General features: G+C 37.7%; 1 protein-coding gene across 1 annotated transcript in view; it reads right to left on the bottom strand.

Annotated features, from left to right (window-relative positions):
- Positions 1-20,048, bottom strand: part of VPS45 (vacuolar protein sorting 45 homolog) — an 81,300-nt gene extending 61,252 nt beyond the window's left edge. The window contains exons 1-10 of the mRNA XM_012462556.2: positions 19,840-20,048; positions 19,020-19,154; positions 15,904-15,964; positions 10,439-10,518; positions 9,769-9,837; positions 9,526-9,663; positions 8,663-8,773; positions 5,027-5,161; positions 4,504-4,617; positions 2,997-3,164 (exon numbers count right to left, since the gene is read on the bottom strand). Coding sequence (XP_012317979.1) covers positions 2,997-3,164; positions 4,504-4,617; positions 5,027-5,161; positions 8,663-8,773; positions 9,526-9,663; positions 9,769-9,837; positions 10,439-10,518; positions 15,904-15,964; positions 19,020-19,154; positions 19,840-19,932 — 1,104 coding nt within the window. The 5' untranslated portion in view covers positions 19,933-20,048. The remainder of the gene's footprint in view (positions 1-2,996; positions 3,165-4,503; positions 4,618-5,026; positions 5,162-8,662; positions 8,774-9,525; positions 9,664-9,768; positions 9,838-10,438; positions 10,519-15,903; positions 15,965-19,019; positions 19,155-19,839) is intronic.
- Positions 20,049-20,295: the final 247 nt, after the last annotated feature.

Genomic DNA, 20,295 nt, shown 5'->3' with positions numbered 1-20,295 from the left:
ATATAATTTATATTTTTAAAGTATCTTTTTCTTTTAAAGTGAACAAAAAAAAAGTTTCAGAAAAGTTATTACAATAACTTTTTCTAATTGCTTTCCATCTGTAGAGAGATACAAATAAACACAGTAAAACTGGCTAATGATTAAGTCTGGTTCTACTGTTTTCAAGGGGAAAATCAAATGATAAAAAGTAAAAGTTTAAATTTAGTTACGGGACACAATTTTGTTTGATAAGAGGCAGAAAACTCATTTTTTTGTGATAAACATCGAGACATTTCTATTAGGACCACAAAACAACTATAAACTATTATTAGCAGTTTTGTTTAAAGGCCAAGTTACATAGATTATGATACACCTTTACAAGGAATACTATTTAGTGATTAAAAAGAATGCACCTTTAGGTTCTGAACTGTAACAGTCTCAGATACATATGGTTAAGTGAACAAACAAAATGCAGAACTCTGTATAGTATGGTAACATTGCAATTTAAAAAAACACACACACACTGACTTGCATACAAACACAGAATAACTGTAAAGATGCATATGAAACTACTAACAGACTCAGTACTGTTTATCTCTTTTACCAAATTTTATGTTTCCTATTTAAGAATTAGAATGTAATACAATTAAAAAATAATAAAATCAAGTCAGCTGAAAAAACTGAAGAGTTCTTTGTGAAGATTTAAGGACAAAGTTAAAACAGTGATGACAGAAGCACTTTGCATAACTATAAAGCGAATCGCATCTTTATGATTTTCAAGACCGTAGCATTTGCAGAAGAAATCTTGATAAACATTTAAGAAAAGCAAAACCCAACAACAATAAATCCCAGTAAAGACCTTGGTATAACTAGAGCACCAACAGGTAGACTTCTTTCTTTTGGTTGCACTATGTACCAAAAAAAAAAAAAAAAAAAAAAAAAAAATCATGCTTAGAGGAAGGGAAACAGCATTTACAAAGCACCTATTATATGTGAAGCATCTGATTTATCTCACTGAATCATCGTAACAGTCTGAAAGTTTGAATCATTATCCTTGAGGCTTGGGCAAATTAAGTAATTTTCCCAAAGAAACTTGGTAAGTAGAGATAGGCTATAAGCCAGGCCAGTCTGGCTCCAGAGCCTGAGTTGTTTCTGATATACCAGGTTGACATTACGTTATAGAATAAAGTGGAATTGCAGCTGGGAAAGAAAGAAGCTAAGCTTTAGAATATACGGTCCTATCAACAGGGAAATGTGCTTGTTATAAGTGGCTTAGAAATAACTATTTCCTAAAGGACTCATATTCCTAAATTACTTGTCAGTGACATCATACTTTGTCATTTCTCAGGAAACATGGAATTATCTCTGATTTATTCTATCTTCATATCCAGCCTGTCATTTAATTTCTTCTCCCTTTGAAATGTTTTTCAGTTCTGCTGCTTACTGTACATTTTTACTTCTATCACTGTAAGTCTACAAGTCTCTCTGACCTGTTTTTTCACCTCTAAAGCATCCTTACCAGGTTACATTTCCTAAAATACGGCCTTCATTACCTCAACTTTCTACATAAGATCTTATACTGGATCTCTTGGTGTATCTCAGCAGGTATAAACTGTTAGAAGCCTCTTTATAAAGCTCATAAACTGGTTTTTGTTTACCAGAGTCAATTTTATCTAATTCTCTTTCATACCCACTCCCTACAGGGCAAACTGTTTATTACTTCCTGCATACTTCTACATCTTTGCTTTTGCTGTTATTCCTGACTGAACTCCTCCCCCAAATTCTATTCATTCTTTGTGGTTCATCCTAATCTTGTCTTCTCTAAGAAACTGTTCCCAATAACCTCAAAACCTGTTATAGTCAGTATTGCAATAATGACTTGATTAAATATCATCTTGAAACATTATCTAATTTTTTTATTGTCCTTTAGTTTTGTCTCTTCAACTAGACTATACATTTCTTGAGGCCAGAGTCTGATTATGTCACTATTCTTCTAAAATCCTCCGGTAGCCCCCATCATTTTAAGATTAAAGCTCAATTGCTTTCCAATGGCTATAACCTGGCTTCAGTCAATCTTTCTAGTCTAAGCCTACTCATCTTGTACCCTGTACTAGCTACACTGAACTATTCTCTGTTCCCATATAAATATATGTATATTTCAAATATAAATATTGTACATATATAGAGAAAAATATATATTTATCAATATTTGTTTATTTCTTCACAACTTCATGCCTGTATTCTCTCTGCTGAGAATGTTCCTTCCTTTTCCCTGCTTGATGCACCCCTATATATTTATTCGTCTAGACTTGGTTCTAATGTTATTTTCCCTAAGAAGCTCTAAGAAGCCTCATCCTTGGGGAAAACAGTTGTCCTTCCTCTGTATTTCCATATTCCTTTGTAAATACCTGTATATAGCACACAGTGCATGGTACTATAATTCCTGGTTTAAATTTTTTTCTCCCCTACTATAATGTGGTATCTTATTCATCTTTGTACTTCTAGATCCTCACAGCAATAGTATATACATATAGCAGGCATTAACATGTTAGTGGGATGAAAAGCAGATCTTCAATAATGAAAAAACTTAGATAATACATTTTATATACATTTTATCTTTTAAAGTCTTCCTAACCACTCTGTGAGATGAGTATTAATATACCTATTTTACAAATAATGAAACTGACTCAGAGATTAAGTCAACAGCTCCACATCACAAAGCCTGTAAGTGGTATATTAAACACTCCAATCTTGATCTTCTGATTCTAGTTTGGTGTTCTTTGTAGTAGATTAGGCTGCCTCATCCTAATTAACTGAACCCTTGGGAATTCCACATTACACTTCTCTTGTGGCTTTTATTATAGATCTATCTTAAATAATATTAATTTGTGTTCTCATCTCAGCTCCTTGTTAGACTAAATTCCATGTTGGCGAAGAAGGATTACTTGCCTTTTTATCTCTTGCTCTGCCTGGCACAGTGCCTTACACATAGTAGGTGCTCATCAAATTGGACTGACCTGGAGAGCACTAGAATGGTCATTTTGACAGGCCAGTTCTTGCTCAACCTCTGAAACCTCCAGCAGATTCCGCTCACTGACCAATCGAGACAGTTCTCCAACCACTGTCACATGCTTTGAGACAGTTCCAGACATTTTCTTGAACTGTGGATAATTCTCAACAAAGGCCTGCCATGGGAAAAACATCAATGGGAGGTTCTGTTATTTTCTGACTGAGAATAAGCATGTATTGAATGGGGAGAGGGGTGGGGAGAGGGGTGGAATGAGGGGTTGTTTTTCAGCCTAGATTAACGCATCTACAACTCTCAGCCACATGGCATTTTGTTACACTTGAGAAGAACGCTAGGTGTGGTGGCTCACGCCTGTAATTAATTCCAGAGCTTTGGGAAACCGAGGCAGGAGGATCACCTGAGGTCGGGAGTTTGAGACCGGCCTGACCAACATGGAGAAATCCCGTCTCTATTAAAAATACAAAATTAGGGCCGGCGCGGTGGCTCAAGCCTGTAATCCCAGCACTTTGGGAGGCTGAGGCGGGTGGATCACGAGGTCAAGAGATCGAGACCATCCTGGTCAACATGGTGAAACCCCGTCTCTACTAATACAAAAAATTAGCTGGGCATGGTGGCGCGTGCCTGTAATCCCAGCTACTCAGGAGGCTGAGGCAGGAGAATTGCCTGAACCCAGGAGGCGGAGTTACGGTGAGCCGAGATCACGCCATCGCACTCCAGCCTGGGCAACAAGAGCGAAACTCTGTCCCCACCACCAAAAAAAAAGAAAAAAAAAGAAGAAGAGAAGAACTGGTATATATTGGCAGACTGAGTCTTAAAATAGTCCAGATATCACTGAAGAATGGAAAGAATCACATAGCTTTTCATGAAGTTTTCACTATATTGTTTTACTTTTTTTCTTTTCTTTTTTTTTTTTTTTGAGATGGAGTTTTGCTCTTGTTACCCAGGCTGGAGTGCAATGGCGTGATCTTGGCTCACCGCAACCTCCACCTCCTGGGTTCAGGCAATTCTCCTGCCTCAGCCTCCTGAGTAGCCAAGATTACAGGCATGCGCCACCATGCCCAGCTAATCTTTTGTATTTTTAGTAGAGATGGGGTTTCACCATGTTGACCAGGATGGTCTCCATCTCTTGACCTCGTGATCCACCCGCCTCGGCCTCCCAAAGTGCTGGGATTACAGGCGTGAGCCACCGTGCCTGGCTGCTCTTTTTTTTTTTTTTTTTTTTTAAAGACGGGGTTTCACCATCTTGGTCAGGCTGGTCATGAACTCCTGACCTCAGATGATCCACCCGCCTTGGCCTCCAAAGTGCTTGGATTACAGGCATGAGCCACCACCTCCGGCCCACTATATTGTTTAATAAAAAGACATTACAGAAAATAAGTCTCAAACCAAATAAAATCAATCAAGGTAGAAATTAGACCCAGAAGATTCCAGAACTGTTGTTTACATGAATAGTTCCAAAGTCTCACATTAGTCATTCATGTACATGTTCAATTTACCTTCATGTCTGCTATTGATTCTAGTTTTTGCTGTTCTTTTGGTTTCTTCTTCTGAAAGTCTTCCATGAGATTCTTTATATTGCTACCAATCTCAGCAAAATTCAGGTACATATTCTGTGAAAAAGAAAGTTGGAAGCACAGCTCATCAACTAGTCTGACTTTCAGACAATTTAAAAGAAGTGAAAAAGAATTCTGAACACACAATTGAAGGGCAGGGAAATTCTATTTTAATTACCAAATTTGGACATTAGCCAGGACACGGGTGATGACTATCACTACTGTTCTCACAAAGAGCTACTGGAGGAGAGAGAAGTAAATAACTATGTGATCTCCATGAAAAAAATATTGCTAAAGGGTCAGAATCCAAGTCTTCTGCCTTCCCTCAAAAGACAGTTTATCCATAGAATGCCTCCATCATCCTTTCACACGAAATCCCATGCCTGCCCCCATACTAACAAGCCAATACTGATCTTCTTACATAAAAACAACTAAAGACAATTAAAAAAATTTTTAAACCACCTACATTAGCATAGAATTCATCATTTTCAGCAGATAGGACCACTTCTCTTAAGTCTTTACTGATCCCCGGCACTCTGGAAAGATCAATCCGATTGTTGTTTATGCCTAGCAGTTCATGGACCATGGCCTGATATGTCCACTAAATAAAGAATTATGAAAAAGAAATGGTAACTGACAAAATATGGAAATAGTAAACATTCAGGAAAACAAATAAAAATTGATAATATGCTTAGTAACTAGTCTTATTTACATGAAGATTCTCTAGTTAAATTTTATTTACAATTTGTGCTATCATAAGCATTAAGATTGTCATTTTAATTGGTTAAACAATGAGGAAAAGTCAAAATACTTCCAGATTTCACACTTTTGGAAGAAGGGCAGCAAGATTAATATTCTTGATAGAAAGAAAACCAATTAGAGCTATCATTAGCTCCAATTTTTGCCTGTGAATTAAGAGTATATTTTTGGCTTCACAGATAGAGCTATACTGGTACTGCAGTTACAAGCTGTACCATTTCCTGTATGCTTCTGTGGTTTTCTGCAGCATGAGAAGTGTGTTCTTGCAGATCTGAGTGGTACTATATTTATCCTGGGAACACTAATATTATCAGAAAAACCTTGTGAGTTGATCAAAACATTGGCATATTTAGAAAGCTACCTCTGAATCCATTTTATTTTATATTTTTACCTAATGGGAGTTGTGAGGAAGGATTGGTTTCTAGTCTCACAAAATGTGAATTTATTTGGTAAAACTGGAAATGAGAAATCTCCAAATTTTCCCTTTTTGCCATTTATGGAGAATAGATTTTCAGTCATAGGTCTATTAGACAAAATGAAGTATTTTCCAGCACCTTTCCTTCTGCATCTAAAATCTAAATGCTAGAAACATTTATATACATATTTTATCTTAAGAAAACTAGATTTATTAAGAAATAATTTAGAAGGTTATAAAAGAAGGTGCTTACTTCCTAAAAGATTTGTCAAAGGAATTCTTGAAAAAGCAAGTTCCAGTAAGGCACTTAAAATAAGTACAGCAAGGCCAGGCGCGGTGGCTCACCCCTGTAATCTCAGCACTTTGGGAGGCCAAGGCAGGTGGATCACAAGGTCAGGAGTTCAAGACCAGCCTGGCTGACATGGTGAAACCCTGTCTCCACTAAAAATACAAAAATTAGCTGGGCATGGTGGCACGTGCGTGTAATCCTAGCTACTTGGGAGGCTGAGGCAGGAGAATTGCTTGAACCAGGACCTGGGAGGCGGAGGTTGCAGTGAGCCGAGACACCACTGCACGTCTAGCCTGGGCTACAGAACGAGACTCTGTAAAAAGGTACAACAAAATGTTTTATGCTTTTATGGATAACTTCTTGTGCATGCTTCTAGCACTTACTCTATAATTAAAATTATGTTTATTTCTCTCATCATTGGACCATGGGCTCTTTGAGGGCAGAAATTGTATGTTTTACCTTTTATCTCTAGTACTTAGTTTAGTACATGGCACAAAACAAGTCGCCAGTGAAATTTGCTGGATAAATAGTTGCTTTTCTTTGGGAGACAGAATAATAAGCAATTTTCTTTCTACTTTTTGATATTATCAAAAATTTCTTCAGTGAACATATAGTACTTTGAATTTTAGGAATACAGGGCTATTTTATACTACAGAGAAGTTTCATTTCACAGATTTCCCTTAGGATTAACATTAGCATAAGTGGGGAAGAAACTGAAACACAGACTGTGCCTTTCTCTGTAAATACAAAGTCACAGCAGGGCACGGTGGCTTACTACGGTCATCCCAGCACTTTGGGAGGCCAAGGTGGGCAGATCACTTAAGGTCAGGAATTCAAGACCAGCATGGCCAATATGGCAAAACCCCATCTGTCCTAAAAATATTTAATGCAAAAATTAGCAGGTGTGGCAGTGTGTGCCTGTAATACCAACTACTCAGGAGGCTGGGGCACAAGAATTGCTTGAACCTGGGAGGTGGAGGTTGCAGTGAGCTGAGATCACACCAGCCTGGGTGACAGAGAGAGACTCTGTCTCAATAAATAAATAAATACACACATACATACATACATACAAAATCACTATTAATAAAGCACCAGCTATGTGCAAGGCACTATTCTTATACTTGCAGGAGAAAAACACTGGTGAGACACAGTCTGCCTAAAGGGCTACAGGATTTTCAGGAGATAAGAACATATCTGACTGAAAGAATACAGGCTTCAAGGAGAAGCTGAAGAATGGTGGGATGCTGGAGATGGCTTTTAAGTGTCTCTTTTTTTGAGACATAGTTTTGCTCTTGTTGCCCACGCTGGAGTGCAGTGGCGCAATCTCAGCTCACTGCAACCTCCACCTCTTAGGTTCAAGTGATTCTCCTGCTTCAGCATCCTGAGTAGCTGGTATTACAGGCTCCCATCATCATGTCTGGCTAATTTTTTGCATTTTTAGAGACAGGGTTTCATCATGTTGGTGAGGCTGGTCTCGAACTCCTGATCTCAGGTGATCTACCTGCCTTGGCCTCCCAAAGCACTGGGATTACCGGTGTGAGCCACTGCGCCTGGCTTTTTAAAAATTCTTTGCTATTATTCATATAAATCATTTTGTTTTGTTCATTTATTAATTTATTTATGTACTTATTTATGGAGACGGAGTCTCACTTTGTCACCCAGGCTGGAGTGCAGTGGCATGATCTCAGCTTACTGTAACCTCTGCCTCCCGGGTTCAAATGATTCTCCTGCCTCAGCCTCCCAAGTACCTGGGGACTACAGGTGTGCGCCACGACACCTGGCTACTTTTTTTTGTATTTTTAGTAGAGACAGGGTTTCACCATGTTGGCCAGGCTGGTCTTGAACTCTTGACCTCAGGTAATCCAGCCACCTTGACCTCCCAAATTGCTGGGATAACAGGCATGAGCCACTGCACCCGGCCAGATTGAGTGGTTTTAAAGGAGTAGTATTTTGATAGGTGAAGATAGGAAGAGAAGGTATTCCAATCATTCCAGTTTGGAAAGCAGTCACAGTAAAAGCATGCTGGCAGGAAACCATGTGGCATTATTTACGTAAGTGGTGAGCTCTAGGTTTTCTATGAGGTTTAGCCCACATTGTGAAGGCTCTTGGATGGCAAGTTCAGGAGTTTCTTTTTAACACAGTAGGCAAATGGGAACCAACGAACGTTTTTAAGCCAAAAGTAACAAGATAGAGCCATGCTTTAGAAAAAGTAATTTAATAACATTGTATTTATAGAACATTTAGAGTGAAAAGAAATAAAAAGTAGGGAATCAAGTAGATAACTATTTCAATATTCTTGTAAGAGATTAGGATCTAGACCAAAGCAATGGCAGTAAGAATGGAAATGAGCAGACAGAAGGAAACACTGGAAAATAGGATCTACAGAATTAAGAAGTTTTCTTGATTAGGGGTGGGAGAACTGGCAGAAAGGTACAGGAGGAATGAGGCAGAAGAGTTAATGACAATGACAGTGGATGAAAGAATCATGATACCAAAACACCAGGAAATACAAAGCAAAACCAAGAATAGCTAAAAATAAGGAGGCAAATAAATGGACCATGCTGTTTTTTTCCACATCTGTATTTCGATGAATATCACTTAAAATCACCCTTCTATTATGCCAAGAAAGGGTTCTGTACCTGGTTTAGCAATGGGGTGATGGCATCATCACAGCGATCTAAAATAAGTAGCAATGGAGGAACCTCTGTCCGACGGAATTCAAACAGTTCATATTCTTTAGTTATCACTTGCTGTGAGTGAAAGAGAAAGATGATTTGCACAACCAATTAGTTATACATAGAGATGATATAAATAGGAAATTAATAAATAAAATCTACACTTAATAATAGTACTTTGCAATGCATAGATCTTCCGTATAAAGGATTCAAATTATAATACTCACAAAGTTTAAGAGTATACTATTTAAGAGATTAGGATTTGAAATCCTATAAGTGGTTTAACTGGACCAAAAAAAAGTTAAATAGCCTGTGAATGTTTCTTGGGTTAAACCTAAGAATCTGGCCGGGTGCGGTGGCATCAGTTTGGGAGGCTGAGGTGGGTGAATCACCTGAGGTCGGGAGTTTGAGACCAGCCTGACCAACATGAAGACACCCTGTCTCTACTAAAAATACAAAAAAAATTTAGCCGGGCATGGTGGCGCACACCTGTAATCCCAGCTACTCATGAGGCTGAGGCAGGAGAATCGAATAATTCTGGGAGGTGGGGGTTGTGGTGAGCCGAGATCTTGCCATTGCACTCCAGCCTGGGCAACAAGAGCGAAACTCCATCTCAAAAAACAAAACAACAACAAAGAAAACCACCTAAGAATCTTAGCTCTAATTGTTGCTTTTGGTTTTAAATTACATATACCTACCTCTTTGCCTGGAAACCTAACATATAATCATCTCCTTGGTTGTAAATAAAATATTCCTTTAGTTTCTGAAATACGATAGAGAAATGAATGGCCTTTATGTTTTGGAACCAGGAACCGGTAATGACATACCTTAACGCACTCCGCAAGTCTCTTTGCTGCCTCTGATGAAAGCTGATAACGAATCATGGGACACTTCTTCAGAGATAAAAGGAGAGCTGTAAGCCCTTGAGTTGTTCTAGATAGCTGGGCTGGATCCCAATTTCGACCCTTTTTGTTAAAAACATATATTCAGAGAAAATATTTTAATTTTCTCTTCTGAGTCTATTTGCTGAATTAACTCTTAACTGAAAAATTAAACCTTTCCTTCCATACCTGGCAGCAACCCAAAATATTGAGGGAAAATAAATGTGGGTTCACAGCAATGTAATCACCATAAAATTCCTGCAAATAAAGCACCAAGAACAGTCATTCCATAAACTTCAATTGTATCAAGCAGTAATACTTTCATATGTGATATAATATGATAGAGCCAAACTTGGTGAAATACAGGTTTAAAGAGATACAAAACTGTTCAATTAATAATTGAGTAACAACAGTCAATGTGGGAGAATTAAAATAATTACAAAACAGTAGCAATAATAAATCCAAAAAATAAAAGCTGTAAAAGTATACATATTATATTTCTGGAGACCTCTATGCACACTTATCAATTAGCAAAAATGAAACACTGCTAATATGAGATATAATGTTCTACTCAGATAAGAAAGGACTTTGCTGTCCAATATATTTTCATGAGAGAGAATATAATTCAAAACAGGTCATTCTTTTTATTCATTTATCACCTAGCACATCCTTCTGAAAAATTCAAAACTAGTTTATCTGCTGCCTCTGAAAACAACATTCCTCACTTATGTGATAAACATATTCAAGTGTTCATAATAAAACGTCTTTTGGGACAGACCTTTCCTTATTTTTTATTTTTAGACTCAAATATTTGAAAAGGGCCAACATATGAGATGTGTCACAGGACCAATATGTTTACCTGAACCTCAGCCACGACTTCCTGTTCATCAGCTTCAGCCAATGACTTCACGTCACTCTTGCTGATCACGTTACTGAAATCTGAAACAGACATATGGGTTGGGGTTGACTCAAAGGAGATCATTTCTGCTGCAATTATATGTAAATGGGCCTGCTAGTTAAAGCCTAATGAATAAGTGACCTTCAAATTGGAATGAGTAGCACACATATATTTAAATCCACAAATTCATAACTATATATATATATATATATATATATATATATATATATAAAACCAAATAGATGTGGGAAAATTTTTCTTTATGAAAATATTCCAGCACAACAACAAACAAATGCTAATGACAGAATTAGAATATCATTTTTTCTAACCCCTAATGAATCAATTGAATGGACTCAAGCATTGAGCATCAGCAGCTGCAAGAACTAGAAGATAGAGGAATATTTCAAACCTCAAGGAACATGTTAAACTATCCCATGGAGATGCAATCTGCAAGATCCAAGCTGTGAAAAACTTAACAGTTTGTTTCTTCAATAAATAAATTGCAGGCCGGGCGCGGTGGCTCACGCCCGTAATCCCAGCACTTTGGGAGGCCGAGGCGGGTGGATCACGAGGTCAAGAGATTGAGACAATCCTGGTCAACATGGTGAAATCCCGTCTCTACTAAAAATACAGAAAATTAGCTGGGCATGGTGGCGCGTGCCTGTAATCCCAGCTACTCAGAAGGCTGAGGCAGGAGAATTGCCTGAACCCAGGAGGCGGAGGTTGCAGTGAGCCGAGATGGCGCCATTGCACTCCAGCCTGGGTAACAAGAGCGAAACTCAATCTCAAATAAATAAATAAATAAATAACAAATTGCATGGGGCAGCAGGGGCAGGGGTGGGAGGGGACCTATAGGGAAGGTTAAGAAACTTAACATATCAACTAACAGCAATGTGTGAACCTTACTTTGAACCCGATTAACAAAAAAACTGAAAAAAAAAAGACATAATTTTAAATTTGAACACTGAATGGTTATTTGAAAATAGTACCAAGAGTTCAAGACCAGCCTGGGCAACATCACTTGAATCTGGGAAGTTGGACTGCAGAGCCAAGATCATGCCACTGCACTCTGTCTGGGTGACAGAGGAGACTCTGTCTCCAAAAAAAAAAAAAAAAAAAAAAAAAAAAAACAGAAAAACAAAATAATAAAGATTATTTTTCATTTTTATCTAGATGTAATAATGAAATTGTGGTTTTTAAAAAATGAGTTCTTTTTTTTTAGAGATGTATACTGAAATACTTATGGATAAAATTATATGATGTCTTAGATTTGCTTCAAAATCTGGGGGAGTAGGTGACACTATAGCTAAAACAAGATTGGGTGAGGCTCGATAATTCTGAAACCAGCTGATAGGTACATTGGGACTTATGATACTATTCTACTTTTGTATGTCTTTAAAAGTTCTGGGACGGGTGTGGTGGCTCATGCCCGTAATCCCAGCACTTTGGGAGGCCAAGGCAGGTGGATCACACTTGAGGACAGGAGTTTGAGATCAGCCTGGACAACATGGTGAAACCTCGTCTCTACTAAACATACAAAAATTAGCCAGGCGTGGTGGTGCACACCTGTAATCCAAGCTACTTCGGAGGCTGAGGCAGGAGGACCTCTTGAACCCAGGAGATGGAGGTTGCAGTGAACCGAGATCATGCCACTGCACTCCAGCCTAAGCAACAGAGCGAGACTCTGTCTCAAATAAATAAATAAATAAATAAAATTAAGAGTAAAAGTTCCATAACAAAAAGTTTTTTTTAAATAGAGGGGCCTGTTACATAAAAGATTTAGCAACATAAAAATATTTTTTAAGAGTATAAAAAATAAGATGAACAAGCTAGCTTAGTGTTGATATAAATTAGTGCTGAAAGTTAGTAATGAATAAAATTACTACATACACATTCATTTTAGTTTAAGTCAATCAAATAAAATTCTGAAATTGATTATGCCACCCAAGAAATCTGAAGTCTACTTTTCATAGGCTTTGGTGCTAATTACGTTAATAAATTTTTTTCTTCTGCTTCATAGATTTACAGTCCAAATCAAACAATCTTTAGAACCAGAAAAGTAAATACTAGATTAACCATTATTAATGTCAACTGCTGTAAGGAACTGTATAGAGGAAAAAGGAGTCTTTTACCTCATGACTCATTCAGTTTTTAGGCAAGAGATTCAGCAAAAGAGTAATCCTATTATTATATATGTCTACTTGGCAGTACAGGGGATATATATACACACACACACACACATATATATGTATATGTGATTTATATATGTATATGTGTATGTGTATATATATACACACACACACATATATATGTATATGTGATTTATATATGTATATGTGTATGTGTATATATATACACACACACACAAATATATCAGAGATCTAGCTTGTGATCATACTAAAAATACCAGAACAACTACACACCTATGCAAATGCCTAAAATAAAAAATAGAGACAACATCAAATATTCCCGAAGATGCAAAGAATTGCTAGTGAAAATGTAATATGGTATAGTCACTCAGGAAAACATATAAGTTTCTTAATACCTTTGGGAGGCCGAGGCGGGTGGATCACAAGGTCAAGAGATCGAGACCATTCTGGTCAACACGGTGAAACCCCGTCTCTACTAAAAATACAAAAAATTAGCTGGGCATGGTGGCGCATGCCTGTAATCCCAGCTACTCAGGAGGCTGAGGCAGGAGAATTGCTTGAACCCAGGAGGCGGAGGTTGCGGTGAGCCGAGATCGCGCCATTGCACTCCAGCCTGGGTAATAAGAGCGAAACTCCGTCTCAAAAAAAAAAAAAAAAAAAGAAAAAGTTTCTTAATACACAAAACATGCAATTACCATATGACTCAGCAGTTGCACTCCTGGGGTTATTTATCCCAGAGAATGAAGACTTACGTTCACATAAAAATCTGTATACAGATGTTTATAGCAGCTTCATTTGTAATAGTCAAAACTGGAAACAACTCATGTCCTTCAATGGTGAACAGTTAAACAAACTGTGGTACATTCATATCATGGAATACTACCCAGCAATAAAATGAAATGACCTATTTTTAAATTGAAAAAAATTTTTTTTGCAGCTCCAGCTCAAAGGAGGAATGAACTCTTAATACACACAACAGGCCAGGTGCGGTGACTCATGCCTGTAATCCCAGCACGTTGGGAGGCCGAAACGGGGGGATCAACTGAGGTCAGGAGTTTGAGACCAGTCTGGCCAACCAACATGGTGAAACCCCATCTCTACTAAAAAAAAATACAAAAATTAGCCAGGTGTGGTGGTACATACCTGTAATCCCAGCTAATCCAGAGGCTGAGGTGGGAGAATCACTTGAACACAGGAGGTGGAGGCTGCAGTGAGTTGAGATAGTGACACTGCACTCCAGTCTGGGTGACAAAGCTAGACTCCTTCTCAAAACAAAAACAAAATCACACAACAACCTGGATGACTTTCCAGAGAATTGTGCTGAGTGAAAAAAGCCAGTCCCAAAAGCTTATATACTGTGTGATTTCATTTACAGAACATTCTTTGAATGACAAAAATTATAAAATGGAGAAGATATTAGTGGTTGCCAGGGCTAATGAGGGGACTGGGGAGGGAAGAAGTGCATATAAGCTAATAAAAGGGAAATATAAGGAAACCTTATAGAGATGAAAATGTTGTGTATCCTGACTGTTTCAGTGTTAACGTCTTGGTTGTGATATTGTACTATGGTCAGGTAAGATACTACAGAATGGGAAGTTGGGTAAAGGGTATCTGGGATCTCTGTATTATTATTATTATTTTTTTATTTAATATATTTTTTTAAATATTTTTTTATAAATTTTTTATTTTTTCCATGCCCAGCTAATTTTTTGTATTTTTAGTAGAGACGGGGTTTCACCATGTTGACCAGGATGGTCTCGATCTCTTGACCTCGTGATCCACTTGCCTCGGCCTCCCAAAGTGCTGGGATTACAGGTGTGAGCCACCGCGCCCAGCTATTATTATTATTTTTTACAACTGCACATGAATCTACAATTACTTCAAAATAAAAAATTTAATTTAAAAAAGAAAACCTGCAACTATTAGCCAAAAACAAACAGACAAAAACAAACAAAAATGAAGATGCCATAGATTAATAAAATTGCCTGTTTTTACCTCCTGGGGCATTGTGCACTGAAAACCCACTGGGCAAGTTATATACAACTTTTCAGTCCTACACAGAACTGAATGAAATAAAATATGAGAGAGCTCTTATATATATAAAGTCTTTTTACAAATGTTAATGTTTTATATCATTATTGTATTTAAGTAGTATATGCTGAAGAAAGTATATATGTCTTAGACTGTAGTGTAAACCCTAAAACTCTAATACCTTTAAGTAAGCTTTAAAACTTCTCAAATGCCCTACTTACTGTTAAGTCTAGTCTTTGGGGTGGAAATGTTACCAAATAGACTATATTAATACTATTAATATAAAGATCAATAATGACATCTAGAGGAAAATAGATGTAACTTCCACAGTTAAATGTATTGGATCAAAAAAAATCCATGTAAATTGCACAGAAAACACAAATCTAGTTTATTGCCAGACCTCCCCTATCCAACCCCCAGTCCAAGAAAGTTGTGGACATAAGAGATCACTACCTCATGATTTATACTTTCAATGCATTCAATATAGTAACAAAGAGAAATGAAATGCTTTTATCTGGTATGTAAAGTAAATCTCTGCTTTTCCAACAAACTCAAGTAAGTATTACCTTCCCACTTCAAAAAATAAATCAGCTTCCATGCCTCAATTCCTAAGTATAAAACAGGCATAAGTATATACTTTTTCTTGGCAGGGATGAGATGTGAAATTTGGCTACTTACAACTTTTGACTTACAAAGCATCTTGAAAGGCAAAGTAAAATGTAAAATTTTAAATTTAAGCAATCAAAGGTGAATGGAAATCACATTTAGCCCAATGAAACAGAACGTTGGTCAAAAGATTTTTTTTTTTGAGGTGGAGCTTTACTCTTGTTGCCCAGGCTGGACTGTAATGGCGTGATCTTGGCTCACTGCAACCTCCACCTCTCGGGTTCAAGTGATTCTCCTGCCTAAGCCTCCCAAGTAGCTGGGATTACAGGCATGCATCACCATGCCCGACTAATTATGTATTTTTAGTAGAGACCAGGGTTTCACTATGTTGGTCAGGCTGGTCTTGAACTCCTGACCTAAGGTGACCCACCTGCCTCAGCCTCCCAAAGAGCTGGGATTACAGGTGTGAGGCACCGCACCTGTCAGGTCAAAAGATTTTTAATACTTTGGAAGGACATTAAATAAACTCGACTTTTATAGTGACAGATTCAATGAAATTATTGATGATACAAAGGGCTCAATGAAACATACTAACTGGGATGTTTTTATGTGTTTGAAAAAGTGAACTAACAAACTTACAAATGAAATATATACTGTATTTGGGTCTTCGAAGCTCCTGAATCATATAATCCACATTCTCCTAGAAAATAAAGAACAAGCAAACAAAATATGAGGAGAGTTGCTTAAGGAAAAAAGTAATAAGCATCATCCATTGATTTATTTATTTACTGGGTCTACTGCATATTAAAGTCTATGTTAAATGTGTATATGTTGGTGGGTAAGGACTGGAGACAAAAGAGATAAATTAATACAATGATCGGGAATTATGTATTATGTAATAGTATGCGTATAATATTAAATATCAACCAGCTGCATTATTTTAGTCAAATTAAAATAAAGAATATAAAGGACACAGATATTGAAATACAACATAAAATTAATTATAATTCTGCAAACTCACATCAAGCTGCCTGTTTATAAATTGTACTCATTTGATCAAAATTCTTTTTTTTTTTTGAGATGAAGTCTTGCTCTGTTGCCCAGGCTGGCGTGCAATGGCACAATCTCAGCTCACTGCAACCTCCGCCTTCTGGGTTCAAGCAATTTTCTTGTCTCAGCCTCCCAAGTAGCTAGGATTAAAGACATGCACCACCATGCCCAGCCAATTTTTTGTATTTTTAATTGAGATGTTTCACCATGTTGGCCAGGCTGGTCTTGAACTCCTGACCTCAAGTGATCCACAAACCTTGGCCTCCCAAACTGCTAGGATTACAGGTGTGAGCCACTGTGCCTGGCCTGATCAAAATTCTTACATAGAACATCAAAATGTATCTATTCTTTAAAAAATCAACATTCAGGCCGGGCGCGGTGGCTCACGCCTGTAATCCCAGCACTTTGGGAAGCCGAGGCAGGTGGATCACGAGGTCAAGAGATCGAGACCATCCTGGTCAACATGGTGAAACCCCGTCTCTACTAAAAATACAAAAAATTAGCTGGGCATAGTGGCGCATGCCTGTAATCCCAGCTACTCAGGAGGCTGAGGCAGGAGAATTGCCTGAACCCAGGAGGCAGAGGTTGCGGTGAGCCGAGATCGCGCCATTGCACTCCAGCCTGGGTAACAAGAGCGAAACTCCGTCTCCAAAAAAAAAAAAAAAAAAAAAAAAATCAACATTCAAGAGAAAATACAGTTAATTATATTCACTTTGGCTTTTAATTTATTGGGATCTAAGCCTGCACAACTGCAATGCTTGTAAAGTATTTGCAAGTAGTAAGCTAAGACCTTTTCCATAATTACATTATTTTAAAATTAAAGTATGAAAGTTAAAAACAAAAAAGTTGATTTTTGTATGGTCAAAATGTAAGAATTACAACTACATAAGATTATAATGCAGGTTTTATTGATTTTTGATATATAACACTTGGTTAAATTTCAATATATACTGTCCCCTAAACGTATTTCATTTAGTAATTTGTTTTTAAAATCACATTTATTTACAGAATTTTTAAAAATGCAAGCAATGTACACTGCTTATTAATGGGAAAAAGGTTTTAAAAACTGTCATTTAGATTTAAAAATGCACTCAAATTAACTTTATAATATAATCTTAAAGCAAAACATTTTAATAAATCTTTTAAACCAAAAATTACTTCTTTGCAATATGCTAGGCAAAAATAACAAAGCGAATTAAAAGATTCCTAAAAGTTCAGAACATGTGGAAAAAGGCAAAAGATAAGAGAATATATAAAATGAAAAAAAGAAAAAGGAAGAATTGTTAAAAGAGTTTGAGAGACAGTACATAGCAGTGAAAGTTTCTCTAATAAAAAACGTTAGGAAATAACGAACAAGATGATCTCTAAGATTCCTCTTGAACCAAATTTTCATGACTAAGTACTACAAATATGAAACAATTGGAAACTATTATAACATAGCATGTATTCATGAATTCAGCAACTACTTATTGAGTGTCCACTGTCTGGCAGGCATTGGGAATACAGGATGAGAAAAAACAGATACCATGTCTGTATTCATGGAGCTTACTGCTGGTAATCACACACACCATATAAAAGTTCAAACCATGACAAGCAATCGGGAGATAAAGATGGTGTTGTAAGTGCATATAAGAGGCAGGTTTGACCTGGTCAGCAAAACCAGGAAAGCTTTACTTGAGGAAGTGAAGTTCAAGGCAGAGGAATAAGCCTATGCAAAGGTCCTGCGGCACGACGGAACAAGGGGAATATAGTGGATTGAAAGATTAGGGGGGCTAAGGTGCAGAGTTCAAAAGGGAAATGGTTCGAAATGAGGCTGGAGAAATGGCAGAAACTAGACCATGCTGCACCTCGAAGCCTACAATTAAGGAGTTTTGCCCTTATCATAAAAGCAATGAGAGGTCATTCAAGAATTTCAAGCAGGAGTGTCACGATCAAATTTGCATTTCGGAAAGTACATAATGTACAAGCATGATAAAATGCATTACAGTTGAAGAACATGAATATGAATCAAGAAAGGATAAAAAATAAGATTAAAATAGGAAAGGATTTTTAAAGGAGAGACTCAAGCTAGATTTAGAAGGTGATGGACAAAAACTGACAAATGACCAAAGAACTTTTAATTAGTGAAAGAAAAAAAACAAATAGGGAACAGGAATTAGCATGTGGAATTGCTCATTCCAATGGCAGCCTAGCTGGCTATAGAGGAGGAGCAGATCTAGGACATAGCAAGGCTGGATACAAATGTGCAGATCAACTAAAGGGCTTTAACTGCTGGCTAAACAAAGATTTAATCATGGAAGTAACATTGAATCATTACAGGATACCTGAGCATAAATGTGAATAAAGTGGTAAAGATTCAAGACATTCATAGCTGTACATAAAATGAAGTGTTGATGGTGTTCAATGTGACAGATACAGAGGTTAATCCAGGAATAAAGTAATGTGGGTCTCTGTTGAGAGTAGCTCATTAGTGGCAATGGGAATAGCTGTGAACCTAAAAGATATCTTGAAGGAAGAACTGGCTGTAAGGGGTCAACTGAAATACGGAAACAAAACGAGAAGAATGACGGTTATAACACTGATGATTCAGGATAATTATGATGCCACAAATAATGATAATACAAATTTATTTTGCCTTCTTAATGCTTTCGGATCAGAGTGTTCTGCATCTGCCTGGGCAGATGGCAGCTCAGTTTATGCAGTACCTTTGTAGGTCGAAGAAAACAAATTGCCTTCAGGTGTTTCATGATCTCTCGATTTTGAGAATCAATGCGTTCGAAGAGGTACACTTCTTTCTGAAGAATCTCTGATTGTGTGTATACCATACTCACTATGCCAGTCTGTAAAAACAAAGAATTAACTAAAAGTATGCTAGTCTAGAATAATAAAAACAAGTAGCATATCTAGCCTCTTTTTTCATTAATACTTAGCTGGATAAATTAAATAGTAATATATGGAATAACATTTACTGAACATCCAAACAGGTAGGTAACATACGAGAATGAAAAATATGCTCTATCCTTTCAGCTGAAGCTTCAAGGTTAAAAACAAAAAAACAAAAAAAAAATCCTCTCTTTGAACAGGAACAATCCATACATTTCCAAAAATAATTGTTCCTATCACCTTAACGAGTTTTGTTTTCCGGTCTGTGGCCCACAAATAACCTGTCATTTCAGTTTGAGCTCCAACAGCTTTACTTTAAAACATAATGTTGAGTAGAAACAGTGGGCCCATCCCAAAGTCTTCCAAGTGCTCTGACATATTAATGATTTCTTGGCAGAGGCTTTTAGAAAAAGATTTCTGATTCCAATAAATTGTTCCGGGTAGAAGTAGTCTCTGGGCAGTGGCTGGAGCCATTTAGACTGAAAATCCACCGTGCAAGCTTTATACAACTTTTCAGTTCCACACAAACTGACCCTCATTTTCACATCTTTAAATTAAATGCTAAATCCTACAGTGGAATGAGACCAGCCTTTGTAAGGTTGAGAGGGTTCCTTCACAAATGCTGAGCAAAAGCAAACTCACCGTCTCTTTATCCATGAGAAGTACTTTCATACCAGGCCCGCTGTCCTCTATCATTTTGGAAATGTACTGCTTCACAGCAAAAACCACGTTCATGGTGGCAAATTGACAGGTGTTCCAGAGCCCTTCCCGCCCCCTTTTCTGGTTAAATTAACCCCCCGGTTTGTTGGCGGGGTCTCAGCTGCTTCCTCCCTGCAGGGCTTCGGCTTCCGGGAGTCCGGGCAGCCACGGTGCTGGGAGTTGTAGTTCCGCTGGAGTGTACGGGGGACCAAGCCTACCACGGAGATGGAAAAATCCAGCTGAGACGCCCTGGGCCGCCGCCACGCGGGGGCGCTATTCTACACCCGCCTGTAGATGTCTGTGGCCAGGACTCTCAGACCCCGATTGGCCTTTGGTCCCAGAGGCCCAGCCAGAGCCTGAAGCCCAAGAGAGTGGAGCCTCTCAAAATGAGGAAGCTGG

The sequence above is a fragment of the Aotus nancymaae genome, unplaced genomic scaffold (genome assembly GCF_030222135.1).
Source record: "Aotus nancymaae isolate 86718 unplaced genomic scaffold, 86718_ANA_hifiasm-v0.15.2.pri h1tg000108l, whole genome shotgun sequence".
Taxonomy (NCBI): domain Eukaryota; kingdom Metazoa; phylum Chordata; class Mammalia; order Primates; family Aotidae; genus Aotus; species Aotus nancymaae.
The sequence above is the reverse complement of the archived record's forward strand: the minus strand, read 5'-3'. Positions and strand labels throughout refer to the sequence as shown.